Genomic DNA, 16,979 nt, shown 5'->3' with positions numbered 1-16,979 from the left:
GAATCGAGAACGCTCCCAACATATCCCACGAGGCCAAGTACCGTAATACGGGATGTAGTTGATCAGTGGGGAGAAGTTGATCATTCCCGTACCATCATGTATAAACCATCAAGAGAGCTATAATCCTATTTCAATTATCACAATTTATATGATGTCGCGTTACCTGATAGCTGCGCTTGATGTTCCTAAATTCGGTTTGGCATTCAAGATAAATATTCCATGGAAAAACATATTTTTCAGGAACTGTTTGATGAACTGTTGAAGGGTTCTTCTTCAAACAATCGATTATTGCCAGGGCTATATAAAGACACCATTTAAATAAACTGTTTCATATATTCCAGATATGTTCTGTGAACCTAGTTTTCAATTAGCATTGAGGATAAAAAATCATTTTGAGGGAAAAAAACATGTTCTTTTAGTGAGCAAGTTACTGATTTCAAAGAAAATTGCATACCTTCAGGTGTTTAATGTGGTGTATACTGATATTAACAACATTTAATTCTATATTTGACCGATTTATCAAAAAGTTGTAAGATTTTCGAGACTTGATTCAGATTTAGTGGCCCCAAATTTAGTAAAAAGCATATCTCTTTATCTCATGAAGCCTATCGCAGTAATTGATCAACCTCACTCCGGAATAAAAAAACTCAATTATTTGATTTCTAAAAAATGTTTGTGTTATTATGATTACATTTTGTCAAAATTCCGTATGTATAATTCTATACACAGTACAGGTTTAAAAAATATTTGGATGATAATACATGCATTCTACTTGGAATTATAGAACAGAAACTCTCAAAAGTGATCAACTTCACCCCATTTTACGGTACCCAGTAATGCTTCCTATAAGCCACAGAATCACGTATCTCATCGCACTCAGTTTTCAGCAACGGTTCCTACACGCTAACAGTTAAACAATTGGTAATGAGCTAAGGCAGCAGTTCTACATTCCGAGGATGCGAACAGTAGTGCGGAGTGTTTGTCGCAGTTGTCAGTATTGTAAAATAAAAAAAAACGTCTCCAGCTCCACCGTTGATGGGCTTCCAAAGATTCATCTGATTCCTTTTACGTACGTTGACGTGGATCATATGGGTCACTTTGAAGTGAAAGTCGGTCGCAGCATTTTCAAGCATTGGATGTGTCTATTCACCAGCCTTACAATAAGAGCAGTTCATTTTGAGCTGGCACACAGTTTATCTACGAACCGGAAGTGGTTCACGGGGTGGGGGATATTACCGGCAACACTGTTGACCGCAGAACGGGGATGAATCCACTGTCTGTTCCCTCGCGACTGAGCGAATTCCGCCACGTGGAATGATAGATCAAGGCGTACGTCAGACACAACGGAGAAAAATAACACAACAGAATATTCGAGGCACAGTTAGTTAGCAATTTTGTACAGTGAATCAAAGATTGAAGTGTACATCTATCGATTTTAATTTAGTGAGTCAAAATAGAGTAAAATCAGTTGAATTTCTTTATTCTTGTACAGTGGATACTAGTAACTGACACTGAAGAAGACTGCAAGTGGTAGTCGAAATACGCGTATCTGTCAAAGATAAGCATTTAGGAGCGGAATTACAGTGGGGATTCGCTCGTTGGGGGTCCGCTACATGGAATGACTCGATGGTTGGAAAAATGCTAACTAAAAGCACTCGAATGTCAGGAGAACATGTCAAACTGACTTTGACGTCTGACTACCGTCGCATTGAAGTCTCCATATATAGAACAAATGTGTATGTATACGTGCGTTTCGTGACGATTTGCGCTCCAGATGCGTTAGTCTTGAGCATTTTCACCAGCTGTCAGTCGTTCCAACTAACGGGTCGGATTCGTTAGATGGAAGGCAGTCGTGTTCCAACCAGCGAATCCCCGCTGTACACGGTACTCCATCTACTTTTAAGTTTCTCTATTGAGATTCTGCTCAGAGGATTCGAATACATTAATAAGACTTGTACACTGCCCATAATTGCATATTTGTAACATTCGACAAAAGTAGGCATTGAGTAAATGCAATTCTATTGTGCATTTTATGGCAGTATGGAAAGAAACTAAATTTTCTAAAAAATACCAAGAGCTCAAATGTATTTATTTGAGGCTGAAATTTTGTTCAACTCATATCACATACTGGGTGAATAGTCAGAAAATAATTCTGATAGAAATTTCATTACCATGACATTTCGTGGCTCATGTATAATTACAATGTGACTGTTATGTGGTTACAATTACCAGTGTGACAAAACAACTTGGTATTTTTTTTCGAATTTTCTAGAACAGTCTCTCAGATCTAAGTAAGTTGATCGAAAGTATTTAGCTTTTTATGACTCTCCACGGTATTAACTCGAAATTTTGAAAAATGTCGAATGTGACAAACATGCAGTTATGGGCAGTACATTTATATTGTAAAATTTCACTAGCATATTGTCGTCAATCATGTTTGTAGACCGTTACAGAGAATTTAACGCTTTTTTGCGTTAGTTTCATTAACTGTCTAAATGACAATTGTCAAAGTATAATACAGATTAAAAAACATCAAAATTGAATTGCAATTAACTGCCATTTCTTGGTAATTTGGTGACATATTTTAGCAAAACTTTCCAATCAAATCGCCTCACAAAAGTCGAGTGTACGGAATATGAGTCTGTTCGGAATTTTAGACAAAACGGTATAACTGTTACAGGAAGAAAACAAAATCAGAACCAGAATTAAAACAAACATTCAATACAATTTTTTTGTGAAATACTTGCAGGATTCCTGAAAATTTATCTTCAAAATCATATTCGAGCAGTTTGTATCATGATATTTGAAATTTTACGTTCATGAAGGTCAATATCACCTGTCAAAAATGTATGGAAGTCTGACGTTCCAGAAACATGATATTGGGCCAATATCACGAAAACCGCTTGTATCATGATACAACTCCGTAGTCTAAACATAGCATTATGCTTTATTTTCAACATATTTTCATTTAAGTTGGAAAGCACGTTTTGCGCCCTGTACATCCTAGTTAGTCCATGAATATAAAATAATTAGTTCTACGTTTTCTAAATTTAGTTTCACCGAATTAGGATGATAGAACACGTAGATGTAAGGAATGAATGAAATGATGATGTTTGAAATGATACTAATAAAGGAAATAAATAAAAGCTTTGCGTTTTTATTTCGAGCATCTCTACGAAACAAGCTCCCACCCCATTGCCCTCTGCCGCCCCAGACATAATCCGACTAACTGCTGAAGATGAGGCATCTGTGTGTTTGTCGATAATATGATGCTGGTGACACAAAATAGAAACAAAAACGAGTCAGAAGGTTATCAGCTGTTGGGATGAACCTGCATGGAATCAGATTGATTGGTGATGGGTGAGGGGAATTCTCATCTCTGCACATCTCTGTATTGGCAGAACGTGGTCTTTGAACAAGTGTTCGCTAGCTCTGCTGAGTTGTGATTGACTCTTATGAATTTCTCCCCCTGCGTGGTTCAATGCGAAGGATGCAAACATATAAATACTTAATGTCACATAGTATCTTCGAAATCCGTTGAGGGCTATCAGAGTGTGCTCATATCTGGATCAAGGGTCATCAGCACCAATCATTGAACATCAATGAACTATTGATTCGCATATACATGTGGCATTTAAAGTTAACGACTTTTCTTTATCTTTATTCCCCAGGTATCGATAGTCTACAAAGGCAAAGGCAGTTGGAAGAGCGTTGAGAGAAGCGAAGTGTTTGTGAGTGTTGCTGAGCAGTAATTTTGGGTAAAGAAAAAAATCATTAAGTTTTTCTTTATTTAGAGTGCACTTTGTGTTGATAGTGTCGTGGATTTGATTGTGAAATTTTTACTTTTGGGGAGGAGAGGTTACCTTTTATTTGAGAAAAGTTACCACGTGAGTTAGTTTTTTTTTCTTCCATGTTAACGAAGGAAGTAAGCAGCTGTGAACGGCTCTTTTAGAAAACAAAAATTAAATATACCTAGTAACAGGTTTCCATAGTGCATACAAAAGATTGAGCGAGTGTATCATCGACACGGAATACAATATGAAAATGTCGGCTGTCGTACGATTGTGCTGTAATATGATTTCTCTCCTGCTGTGCATAACTGTGATAAGTCCCGTATATGGAATCTTTGATCGGCTGGTGGTACAAACGAGCAGTGGCCCTATTCGGGGTCGTTCAACAATGGTGCTAGGCCGCGAAGTGCATGTGTTCAATGGAGTACCTTTTGCAAAACCGCCGGTCGATGGTCTGCGCTTCCGTAAGCCCGTTCCAGCTGAACCGTGGCACGGTGTTTTGGATGCCACACGATTACCTCCGTCGTGCATTCAGGAAAGGTGAGTACGACGAACTAGTACTGTTGTTTATGTCTATATGTTTGGATTTAATTATTGGCAATGTCATTGCCAAAAGAAAGGAATTTCTAGTTGCCCAAATCATTCCATAGGCTAGGTTTATGAATGCTAGGGAGAGGGGAGCGGTTTTAATTAGTACATGTTGTATTGCTAAATTTTGCTAATATAGATTTTTCGTAGTTTCTTAGGTTAAATAAATTTTGAGTGAATCAGAAAATTTCTCTTTCTTCTTGAACATGTTCACCTAACTCCTATAAGCGAATTAATGCCGTTTCATTGCTTTATATTTTTAAATACAGCAGGTAACGAAGCTCATGAAATAGGGGTTTTAACAGTTTCTTTGGTAAAATAAATTTTGAGTGTGATAAGATATTTCTTTTCTCATTCAAACATCTTCACTTGACTTCTACAATTGATTTTATGTCAAAAGAACTACTTACCATTGCTTTGAGTTATGAGTTACAAACAGATTGATTGATTGATCGACTCCTTTTTTTAATTTCTTTATTAGTATCTTTCCAAACATTACATTCATTTCTTGTATCTAGGTGTTCTATGTTATTAGACAACACTATCATCCTAATTTGGTAAAACAAATTTAAGATTTTATTAACATTTTGTTAACAACATATTACATTTCATTTGCCGTAGCAGTTCAGATTTTTTTACAGGTGAGTTAATTTCACCTGCTTATAAGAGGAAAAAAAACACATGTTCAATTTACTTAACCTAACTTAACCTATATATATATATATATATATATATATATATATATATATATATATATATATATATATATATATATATATATATATATATATATATATATATATATATATATATATATATATATATATATATATATATATATATATATATATATATATATATAACGCATTAATCGTGGCAATAGAAGATTGTAATGATTTTTGCCTGAAATTATTAATTATTTTATTTGACATTTGGTCGGCGTTAAGTCAGAGGGGACCAAGTACAAAACTTGGAAAAATTGGATTATTCTCTCATTAGATGCGAAATTAACTTACCTCCGTTACACTTTGATCAGATTTGAGGAATGCTGTAAACTGCGAGAGATATGTAATAAATTTACTTTGGATGATCAACAAAAATCGATAAAGTGTGCAGTCAGAATGGACCAAGTGCTTATTACCATAACAGCGAAAATGATCAGCGCGCTGAGGAATGTGAGAAAATGAAAACATTTCTGGAAATTTGTCTGATTTTTAGACATCGAATCATTCTTCTACTCATCCATCAATAGAAATTTATAAATATTGCTTAATTCGATGCATTTGAATTTGATTTTTGACCATTTACCATATTCGGATGGGTGGTCAGAAATTGCAACAAATTCTGTGCAGACAGAGCGGACCAAGTGTTGAAAAGCAAAAAAATGATAGATTACTGCATTTTTTTGAGTTAATTTCAGAGTCCGATAGAAGTTTACGGTTGTCCTATGGTGTATGTACGGCATGTTCTAGGACCCGCTTATTGGGCCAGCATATTTTGGTCGGTACTCAATATTTTCACTTGATTCACTCTGACTGAACGCATATTTGAATATTTCTGGTCTTCAATGCCCTTACCCTGGGAAACCTTCATTTTCAAGCTATCGTAATGTCACTGATTTTGGTATTTACTATATGGATTATTTAGGAATTCACGATACTCGTGTCGAAGGGTCTCGATAATCTGTTTATCTTAGAGATATGCACCCAATTTGAACATGCAAGCATTAAATGATTGTTATTTTCCTAGAAATTGTGCAGTCAGAGTGAACCAACTCACTGAACGGTGGTCTTTAGTTCAGTCAGAGTGGACCAAGTACAAATAGTCCATCAAAAAATCGTTCTATTAGAGGTTTGGATTATGATTTTTCATGATTATCACTTCACATTATATTGTTTGAAAGTAACATAAAGGCGTGTAGAAATATTGAACCAAAATTTAAACGAGTTCAAAAATTACAGAGCGTTAGACTTTAAACCCATTTTTCTCAAAATATGAAGAATGTCACTTGGTCCACTCTGACTTAACGCCGACCATTTGTTCCAATGTTTCAACATTGGATATTCTGTGTAACTCATTAGTACTATAACAGGGAGGAAGCATCAGAATCATTTCCAAAATTTTATTTAGAATTCTCTGCAGAGCTTTTTTCCTGGTATTACAACAGTTAGTCCATATTGGTACAGCATACAACATGGCTGACCTGAAAATTTGTTTGAATACCAAAAGCTTGTTCTTAAGACAAAGTTCTGATTTTCTATTGATATCATCCTTCTCTTGATTGAGAATATTGTCGTAGTCCTGAGTAACTTGATTTTAAATTGGACTGGTTAGTCCTAAAATAAACTTGTGCGCGCTTTAAAACTGCATAGCAAGTTTTTGAGCTTTTTCGCAATGAGTTTGTATTAATTTGTTTTTCTCTTTCAATGCCAATATTAGTTTCTGAGGGTTTTTTTTTAATTTTAGATGGTTTCCTAAAGGGCTTAGAGCCAGGGTCCAAATGAGAAATTTTATTTTCAAAATGTTTGTTTCTTAATTGTGAAAAATGTTTCTTGATTTATTTTTGCAAATCCTGCCATACAATTTTCATAGCAGGATCGCGAGTGCGTTGAAATTGTCTTCTCCTCACGTTTTCAAGACGGATCAAGAGTTAAAGATCATCGTTGTAATCACGGATTCAAATTTTACTTCACATTTTGGAATTGCAATGCTCCTGTCTTCAACAATGGAATTTGATAAAGTTTCAAGAGCATTGTCAATATCAAGTTTTGTTTGTAAAGAAATGTTAACATCAAGATTAGAGTCAATATATGTTTCATATATATTCTAGTCGGCTCTAAAATAATCGAAAGTGGAGCTGATCGGATTGAGAATCGCTTCATGGGATTTTTGAAATGTAACAGAGACAGGATCAGAATCAAATTCAGCATGAGTAATAAATTGGCTACAAAGATGATTATAGTCGGTTAAGATCAAATCAATCGTAGATGAATTTCTAGAAGAGGAAAAACATGTAGGGCTATCAGAATACTGAATTGAGAAATATCCTGAATAGCACTCATCAAATAATATTCTGCCGTTGGAATTACTTTGAGTATTATTCCATGACCGATGTTTGGCATTAAGTCACCAATGACAAAATATTTTTGACTTATTGCGAGTCAATTTTTGCAAGTCAGTTTGGAGCAAATTAACTTGTTGTTCAGAGCATTGCAAAGGCAAATAGGCAGCTATGAAAGTATAGTTACCGAGCTGTGTTTCAACAGAAACAGCTAAAGTTTCAAAAACTTTAGTTTCAAATGACGAAAACGTCTATGAATGATGATTGCAACTCCCCCACATGCCCCATTAAGTCAATCATTACGATGAACAAAAAAGTAAGGATCTTTTTTAAACTTGGATCCAGATTTTAAATAGGTTTCAGTAATAACTGCTATATGCACGTTATTAGCTGTAAGAAAATTAAACAAATCGCCCAAAAATTGGATTGCCCCCGCAATTTGCGCATATGAACTTATCGGTATCTTCCTTCACTGGACAGATGTCCTTAGCGTTAGAAGAACCTCCGCAAATCATGCATTTGGCATCCATGCGGCAATTTTTTGTACCATGACCCCACTTTTGGCACCGACGGCACTGAGTGGGGTTCTGGTAATTTCCTCCAGGTTTCTGGAAATTATCCCATGTCACACGGTCATCGAACCAGAGGCGTGCGTGCCCAAATCAACCACCTGTGCAACAACATAAAATATAAGGTACAGTGGGGGAAGTGTATCAGTGGGGTAAGTGGATCATTTGTCCATTTTAGCTTAGCTTAGCTTAGACTGACTACACATATCAATGGTTGCTATTCCGTGATTGACCGAAGTCAGTGAAAATGCACAAAGAATCAACTAGAAGTTCGGCTGGGATTGGCCATAATCTTCTTCAGTGTGCATAATTCAGTGCCTCTATTTATACATGGTCAATAATGGCGCCGGCCACGTCCTTGCAGTCAGGTGGGATTGAGGGAAGGAATGTTAGTGTGTAATCTTTGCTATTTGGAGACCGTGTTTGCCTCTGCATCTCCACAAAGGTTACTGGGAGGGATGTTTGTTAATGGGAAGGATCGTTGGGTCACAGGATTCACTTTGATAAGCGATTAGACCATGATAAATAATTATTTGTGAGATATAAACATGCTTATATGTAAATATAATATTTTCATTTGATATGAACAACATCTATGTAGAGAAAAAATATGCCGACACTTGATGTGACGAACGTTTCAAAGTTTGTTGAATAAAGTGAACCTTTTGGAAGTCTACACTTGAAGTGTCGAACCATTCAAAGTTTTTTTTTAATTACAAAAATAAAGAAGGTGAAATATACACCGAAACGTAGGAAAGTAGATGAAAAAGGCGTTTTAGCTGCTTATCTAGACTGAAAGAGCCGAAAACCGTTAAAATACAAAAATAAAGGTAAAAAGAAGAAAGTGTTTTGAAAAAAAAAAAAAAATAAGACATAAATAATTTATGAATCAGAGTTTATGTCGACACTCACAGCGACGAACCATTCATATTTTTTTGAAAAATCATATTTACGTCTCACCGTTGTAACGATTAAGGGTGCAATCATACATATTTTATAGATTAGAAACAGTAGCATATAACGAGCTCACCAATTGATCCGTCATCCTTGAGCAGCAACAATCCTCTTTGAACTTCACTCGTTTAATAGGCTATATAAAAGCACTCAGAGAAAATAGGCGTGCAACCCGTGAGGGAATACAACTGACGACTGCTCGGGCTTTCTTGACGCACTGCCCAGGAGCAAGCGTCAACGTCGGAAGATCAAAAAGAACTAATCGAAAGCGGCACTTTTTCACTTTACTCGATCGACGCGCGACATGTTTGATCCTGCCCTCATCGCCGGCCCCCGCAAGAGCAAGCGTCAAGGTCGGAAGATCAAACACAACTCCATGCCATGGAATCGGAAGACCACACACTACAAACGCGAATCTCTTTTCGCACTCGCGCCACGCGGACCGAATAAGATTGGTCTTGATTCCATCGCTCGCCCTGCAAGAGCATGCTATGGAATCGAAAGACCAGACACTACTGTAAGTGGATCATTTGTCCATTTTAAGCAAAAATACCTGAATATGTTGAATGTTTTTGCACCATTGCTTCGTTTTAGGTAATATTCTTACGCCCACACTGATACTATTGCAAAACGGATACTACACGTACACGTACACAAGCAAACTTATGAGCTGCAAAAATTGATTAATTTGAAAATTGTTTTCCATCAATCAAAAATCCATTGTATCTCTGTCTAAAATCGAAATTTATTATTTTTTTCGACACATGGTGAGCATTTCAGTTCTAATTGATTGAATCACAAAGAAACATATGTGATTTTTATAACTAAATACAGATAAATTGTACATGGTACACTTACCCCTACTTTTTAATGGGGTAGGGTAAGTGGATCAAGTACTATTATCATTTATTGGCAGACTACTTACGATAATTTTAATAAGCTTTAATATCCGCAAACGTTGTTTTTCTTTATTTTTTCCCATTCCCAGCTTGAATTTGTCAAATTGACCATAGAAAATTTGAATTTATCCACCTAAAAGTTTTTTTACCTTTCTGGTACAAAAATATATAAATGAATAAAAATTTCAAAATTTTTACGAAACTTTTCGTGGTTTATTTGAAGAACAAAATATACTAATCTTCAAATTGAAAGCTCAGTATCGCACCTTATTTGACCATATAAATTGTTCTAGACAGATGATACACATATATTAATAAATAGAATAGAAGGATTTCAGTTTGTTATTCAAAAGTATATGTAACTATTATTTTTAAACTACGAGTGTTTTTCGAAAACATCGTTAGTAATAATCCTACAGTACTTCTGTATAACTTATGTGTATACATGGATGAATATTCTCCAAATTATTCTAGTTACAATGTTTTTTTTTTGTTCGAATTAGTGTGAACTAATATATACATATTTTTTCTTATATTATAATTATATAAAGATACTTTTTAATTTTAAAGTATTAACATGCAACGTTACTTGCACTAATAACAAGAACGAGAGTAATATCATTCTTATTTCACATAATAACACTACATTTGTTTCGAAACCAGATTTTTTAAATGGTGATCTACTTACCCCACCATGGTGGGGCAAGTGGATCATTTGGCGCAAATTTTTAAGTCCCTCATACTCAATACATAACATTCAGAAAAATCGAAATATATGACGATTTGAAGAATAATAGTCCCTCATTTGTTATCCATAAAAAAAAGTTTGAATTACATTATTTACGTTAGCTGTACATAACAATTAAGTTAACTATTGATTTTTCTGTATCCACTTACCCCACGGTACCTTACTTTTTTTTCACATTTGGGTTATAACACCAATTAAAAAGGTTAATTGGCGGCTTTTGCACGATTCCCCCAAGGAATTTCGAAATATCTCCGGTTCCAGATGACCAATAATCAATATCGACACATATTCTAAAACTAGAAGAAATTTTTTAGAGCTTGTGAAAAACTGGTGCAAAAATACCAAGAAACAAAAAAGTTATCACGATTTGAATATTTTTTTTGGGTAAAAAATGAAGCTGCCGGTAGAGGGGTTAAAAACAACGTTTATCCCATAATAAACTATGAAGAAAACAGATAAAGAATCATCTATTAAGGGACGTCCCGATATTGCAAAGTATCGATATTTGATTCGATACGATTATCGAATCAAAGTATCGATACCACCGATATATTGAATCAAAATATCGATATATCGGAATATCATATGATATATCTATATAAAGCAAAATTCCTAAATCGCTTAGAGACCTGCCGTTTAGTTTTCTAAGATTCGAAAAAAAACTTTGAATACTCAAGATAATTGGTGTTTTGACCGATATGGATATAAACATCTTCTGTTAAGATACATTAAAGTACAATTCGAATGGTAATTACTTTTTTAAATACCATAATTGCGAGTAAAATTGATCATATTTGATGGTTTTTCTGATCTGTTTTCTATACTGTTGTCTATGCCAAAAAACTTTATACAGGAAAATGACTACGATGGTGAGTCTTATTGGCTCATGTACCAAAATTTTCTAACAAATGTGATTTTAATGTTAAAAATTATCTCTAAATTAAAAAATCGGGGTAATCCCATTTTGGGCTGAAATTGATCACTTATCAATACAATAATTGTTAGTTTCGAAAACTACTCAACTTTCTTAATTTGAGCTCACTGAATCCGAATATGCCTTCTTAATTCTTAACAAATGAATATTTATGGAACTATTAAACAATTAAGCAGCAAAATACAGCAGAAAACGCCTAAATGTAGGCAAATTGCAAAGGAATTTTCAAACATCTAACAGAAATTCAATTATTTCAACCAAATGAGCAATTTGGTACAAATTTTGATGTTAAAATCTGTTTTGGGGATATATATTTAGCAAACTCACAAGCTTTTAGAATGGTACCGTGTTCAAATCCTTTTTTAGAACGAGAAGTTTATGGAAGTCTTCGAATACCCGCCCGAACATGATTTTGCATTTTTACATTATTTCCATAGAAATAAACATTCTTTAACAGAAAAAACATCACAACATACAATTCGTAGCCTTGAGGTTACGCTTTCGCTTCATAAGCGGAAGGTCATGGGTTCGATTCCCAGCCCCTACACAAAAAACCCGTCCAGCCACCAGAAGACGCCTCACGGAGGACCGTGCTTTGGGGAGCATATTCATCCTCCGACATCAGATAGTGACTGAGACAAACTGACCCTCTTCGCAGGCAGCTAGCCTCACTACTAGCAGAGCTCTCTCCTACCTGCTCGGTGTGAGAGTAAAAGAGTAGGAGAGAGTGAAAGTAAGATGTAAATATAGATAAGTTGAAAATAGATCTGTATCGATAAAGAAGAAGCTACAGATCAACTGATTCTGGCACAGTAGTGGCCACAAGCACAGAGGGCCTTAAAAAAAAAAAATACAATTTGACAATTGTTAAGACAAACAACGTTCATTCACTACAAGATTCATTGATTTTGGTGCTCTATTAGTAAGAATTAAATTGTGTAACATGATGATCAATTTCACCCGAATTTACGGTACATAAATTGAATTATGAATGAAGAAAACCCTACAATTGTTTTCCTTATAATAATGTACGATATATCGGAAGAAAATGTCAATACCACCGATATATTGAATAGGAAATATCGATACCAAAATATCGAATATCGAAAGCAAAATATCGATACTCCGATATATCGGAAGTATCGGAACGTCCCTACATCTATTATTAAAATATGAAAATTGGAGCAGTCTACGAAAAAAAAATCAAGCGTGTGTTAGAATAAGAGCGTAAGTCGCTTGATCGATTTCTCTTCATCGATGAGGGGATTCTGTTAATAGAGGTGACAAGACGCAAGTTTGTCAGCATTTTTTCACCTCATGACTCAAGATTGCATCGCTGCCTAGTGTCATGAAGTGAAATAATGCTAACTAACTCGCATCTTGTCACCTTTATTCACAGAAGAGAAGATCGATTATGTGGCTTACGCCCTTATTATAGCACACGCTTGAAATGAGCTAATTTTAGTGATAACACATTTTTCCTGAGCTTCTCGGCTGGTTGAACGTGTCGAGGGAAACCGACTTCGTATTGCACGAAAGTTAGCATCATACTTGCATGCTTTACACTCTAAGAACACTCCTGGGACCTTAGTTATATGGGATTTGGTTCAACAACGGCAGTTGAACAGGTTGAACGCACAGTAGCGTTTTTCGACGGCATGTCTCTTCAACTTTTGCACTACAGTCTTTAGTGAAGTACCACGCTCGTGCTGTGGATATCAAGCGAGCTTTTTACATGGTGCTAGAACTCAGCTTACTACACGATCGTTCTTGGCGACTTGGGACAACTGCTATGCTACTTTCTATGTAGTGCGTATGAACCCACACACATGCTAATATAAGTTTTGTTGAAATTGATTTGCTTTTTTAGATTAGTTGTACGATTTTGATTCAAATGGTCTACCTGTTCAATGAACAGGTTGAACAGGCTGACCAGACGCCTCTGCATCGAACATAAGTCTAGTTTATTCTAAAGCTTCAGTATTATTTAATTCTTTTTTGTTAAAGTGAACTAAATAATATTCTTGAGAAAGCCCTTTCCGAACAATGCCAGATTGGGTTTTCTTTTCCATAATGATTACTAGGACTGGGGAAAATCCAAGTAAATTTATTCCATTTTTTGATCTCTTCAGGTTACTTATAGTCACTTGAGAGACCTTTCAAGACGACTTTGAACAAACGTTCAGTTTTGTCGTCATAAGTAAAAAAAAAAATGCTTCTTCTCTTCAAGATGTATGAGAAGAAGTTCGCGATCTTTGAGAGTTTCCGGCAAAACGCGACACTCTCCTTTCTTTGCGATTTGGAAGGAAACCTTGATTCCCCTAATGGAGTTCAAGATCTCCTGCCTAAATCCCCCAAATTCGGAACAACTGGCCACGATAGGCGGCACTCTTTGCTTCCTCACTTGAATCAAAGAGCCTGGGCTAGAGACTGCTTCGATTTGGTGTTCGGAAAATTTGTCTCGAACTGATTGCTCATTTCGATACAATTACCAACATTATTTATTTCACCCTTGGAAGAAAGTTCGCATACCGGAGAAACGTCCTTTCTTCCATTCTTGCCACATTTAGCGACAGCTTTAAATTCCACTTTTTTGGAAGGAAGTTGTGAATTCAGAGATTCACCCTTCCTTTTGTTTGTAGTTTGTAATAGTACTGTTTGAGTGGCACTGAAAAGTACCGTTTTAAATTTTAGCACTGAAAAGAACTGTTTTTGTAGCACTAAAAGCACTGTTTTATTGCATCAGGTAGTTTAAAAAAAACTTCCAAGAGCAGAGAGAATTCGTTTACGCACAGCACGAAGGTACGATGCGCACTAGAACACGCCGTTGATTTTTGCTATCGCAAAACCGCCATTTGAGGTAGAGACTACTTCTTGGATTAGGTATTGTCCTGTCGTCCTTATGCAGCCCACAGACGCTTAGACGGTTTGACCAACATTGACTCCGCCCCCCAGGTTGATGCTCATATTGGTGCTATGTTTGACCGTGTGTGATGCTGCTTGACGAACCAATTTGACAGTTTGTGATGTTGCACGAACATCGACGTCATCATATCAAATTGAAGCTTCGACGTCCCATGAACTACCGATGCAGATGGGTGGAAAGTCAAAATGCGTGAATTTACGCAGCGTCGGTGCCATAGTGATCTATCAAATGCGCGCTCTTGAGTTGTTTCTATATAGATAGTAAAATATCGTTTCCAACTATCTCTAACCGTTTTCTTTAGCAAATTCATCAAGGATTCTTTAATTATTCCTGAACCAATTTCTCCAGAAATATCTTCAGAGAATCCATCAGCAGTTTACCTGTGATTCTAAAAAATCCATCCATGGATTGTATTTGGATTTGCACTACAGGGATTCCATCAAGAATTTTACCAGGAATTTCTCCAGGTAATTCTCTTGTAATATCTTTAGGAATTCTTCCAAAACTCCTTCATGATTCCACCAGGTGTTCCTCCAGAAATCCAATCAAGATTTTGTCAAGTGATTTAAAAATAAATTTCTGTAAGAATTCCTTTACAATTTCCTACCGAAAGTTTAACTTAAATTCCTCATGGGATTCTATCAGGAGTTCCTACAAAGATTCCATCAGTGATTCCTCTGAGAATGATGAGTTCTTCTTCTTCTTGGCGTTACGTCTTCACTGGGATAGAGCCTGCTTCTCAACTTAGAGTTCTACTCTAGAGTTTCTACAATTTTTAACTGAAAGCTTCCTTTGCCAAAGTTGTCATTTACGCATGCATATATCGTGTGGCAGGTACGATGATACTCTATGTCCAGGGAAGTTAAGGAAATTTCCATTACGAAAAGATTCTGGACCGACCGGAAATTTAACCCAGAAACCTTCAGCATGGTTTTGCTTTGTAGCCGCGGACTCTGACCACTCGGCTAAGGAAGGCCTCTAGAATCAGGAGTTATTCTAAAGAATTAAACACAATTTCATCCAGGCATTCCATCAGGAGAACTTCTAGAGATTCAATCATAAATTTCACGAAGGTTTCATTTAGCAGTTCCTTCAGGGTTTTTATCTAGGGATTCTAGTTCCTCTAGGAATAACATCAAGAATTCTTCTGGGGGTATCATCAGATGTTCGGCTAGGGATTCCATCAGGAATTCTTTCAGGGATTCCATCTGGAATTCCTCCAGAGATTCGATCAGGAATTCTTTCAGGGATTGCACCTAGAACTCAACTAGGGAGTTCATCAGAAGTTTCTCCAGGGATTCTAGCAGGAGACATTTCAGAGGTTCCACCTGGAATTCCTCTATGGACTTTGTCCGTCGTTGCTCTAGTTCTAGGAGTTCTTCTCGGGATTTCAACAGGAATTCCTTCAATGATTCAATACAGAGTTCCTTCAAGAATATCTTTACAAATTCTTTTAAGAATTCCTTCAGGAGTTCCCCCACGGATTTCATCAGAGGCTCCTGTATCTATATTATCTGTATTTATGTATCTGAATCTGGATTCTATCGGGAGTACCTTTAGGGCTTTCATCAGAGTTCTTCTGGAGATTTCATCAGGAGTTCCTCCAGGGATCCCATCAAGAGTTCCTTCTGAGATTTCACCCGGAATTTTTCAAGAGATTAAATCAAATGTTCCTCGAGGAATTCCATCAATGTTTCTTTTAGAAAATTATGAGGAGTTCCTCTAGGGATTCTATCAGGAGTTCTATCTGGAAACTTATCAGGATTTCTACCAGGGATTTTATCAGGAGTTCCTAAAGGGATTCCATCAGAAGTCCCTCCAATGTTTAGGAGTTTTTTCAAGAATATTTATAGATAGGAGTTCTTCCAAGGATTCCGTCAGGAGTTCCTCCAAGGATTCCATCAGGAGCAACCAAATGAGTTGAAATTTTGAGAGAGCTTTTTTCTTACCCTAAGGCACATATCTAAGGGGTGCCCGTTGAGTTTTTCAACTTTTTTGTTTAAGGGCCAGTCTAATCAGGAGTTCCTATAGGGGTACTATAAGGAATACCTTTAGGGCTTCCATCAGAGTTCTTCTGGGGATTGCATCAGGAGTTCCTCCAGAGTTCTTTTAGAGATTTCACCTGAATTGCCTCCAAACATTCAATCAGGATTTCCTCCAGAGATTAAATCAGGAATTCCTTGAGGAATTCCATCAGGACTCCTTTTAGGGATATCATAAAGAATTATTCTAGATTCTTACAGGAGTTTCATCAGAAATTTCTTCAGGGATTCCATTAGGAGTTCCTTCAGCGATTGCAACTGGAACTTCTTCAGGGATTCCATCAGGAATATATCTAGCAATTCCATTAGAAGTTTCTCCAGCAATTCCATCAGCAGTTGCTTCAGAGATTCCACCTGGAATTCTTCCAGGGATTCCATCAGGGGTTCCTCGAGGGATTCCATCACTAGTTAATCTACGAATTTCATCAGAAATTCCTCCATCAGGAGCTCCTCCAATAATATATTTA

General features: G+C 36.3%; 1 protein-coding gene across 8 annotated transcripts in view; it reads left to right on the top strand.

Moving 5' to 3' along the window:
• Window positions 1–16,979, top strand: part of LOC5575867 (acetylcholinesterase) — a 120,470-nt gene that overhangs the window by 23,452 nt on the left and 80,039 nt on the right. Inside the window, exons 1-3 of one of the 8 annotated variants that reach the window (XM_021849116.1) lie at window positions 3,527–3,575; window positions 3,672–3,731; window positions 3,795–4,331. In XM_021849116.1, the coding sequence (XP_021704808.1) occupies window positions 4,039–4,331 (293 nt within the window). In that variant the 5' untranslated portion in view covers window positions 3,527–3,575; window positions 3,672–3,731; window positions 3,795–4,038. The other 7 variants (XM_021849098.1, XM_021849092.1, XM_021849083.1 and 4 more) reach the window with 7 other exon arrangements.

The sequence above is a fragment of the Aedes aegypti genome, chromosome 1 (genome assembly GCF_002204515.2).
Source record: "Aedes aegypti strain LVP_AGWG chromosome 1, AaegL5.0 Primary Assembly, whole genome shotgun sequence".
Classification (NCBI taxonomy): Eukaryota; Metazoa; Arthropoda; class Insecta; order Diptera; family Culicidae; genus Aedes; species Aedes aegypti.
The sequence above is the reverse complement of the archived record's forward strand: the minus strand, read 5'-3'. Positions and strand labels throughout refer to the sequence as shown.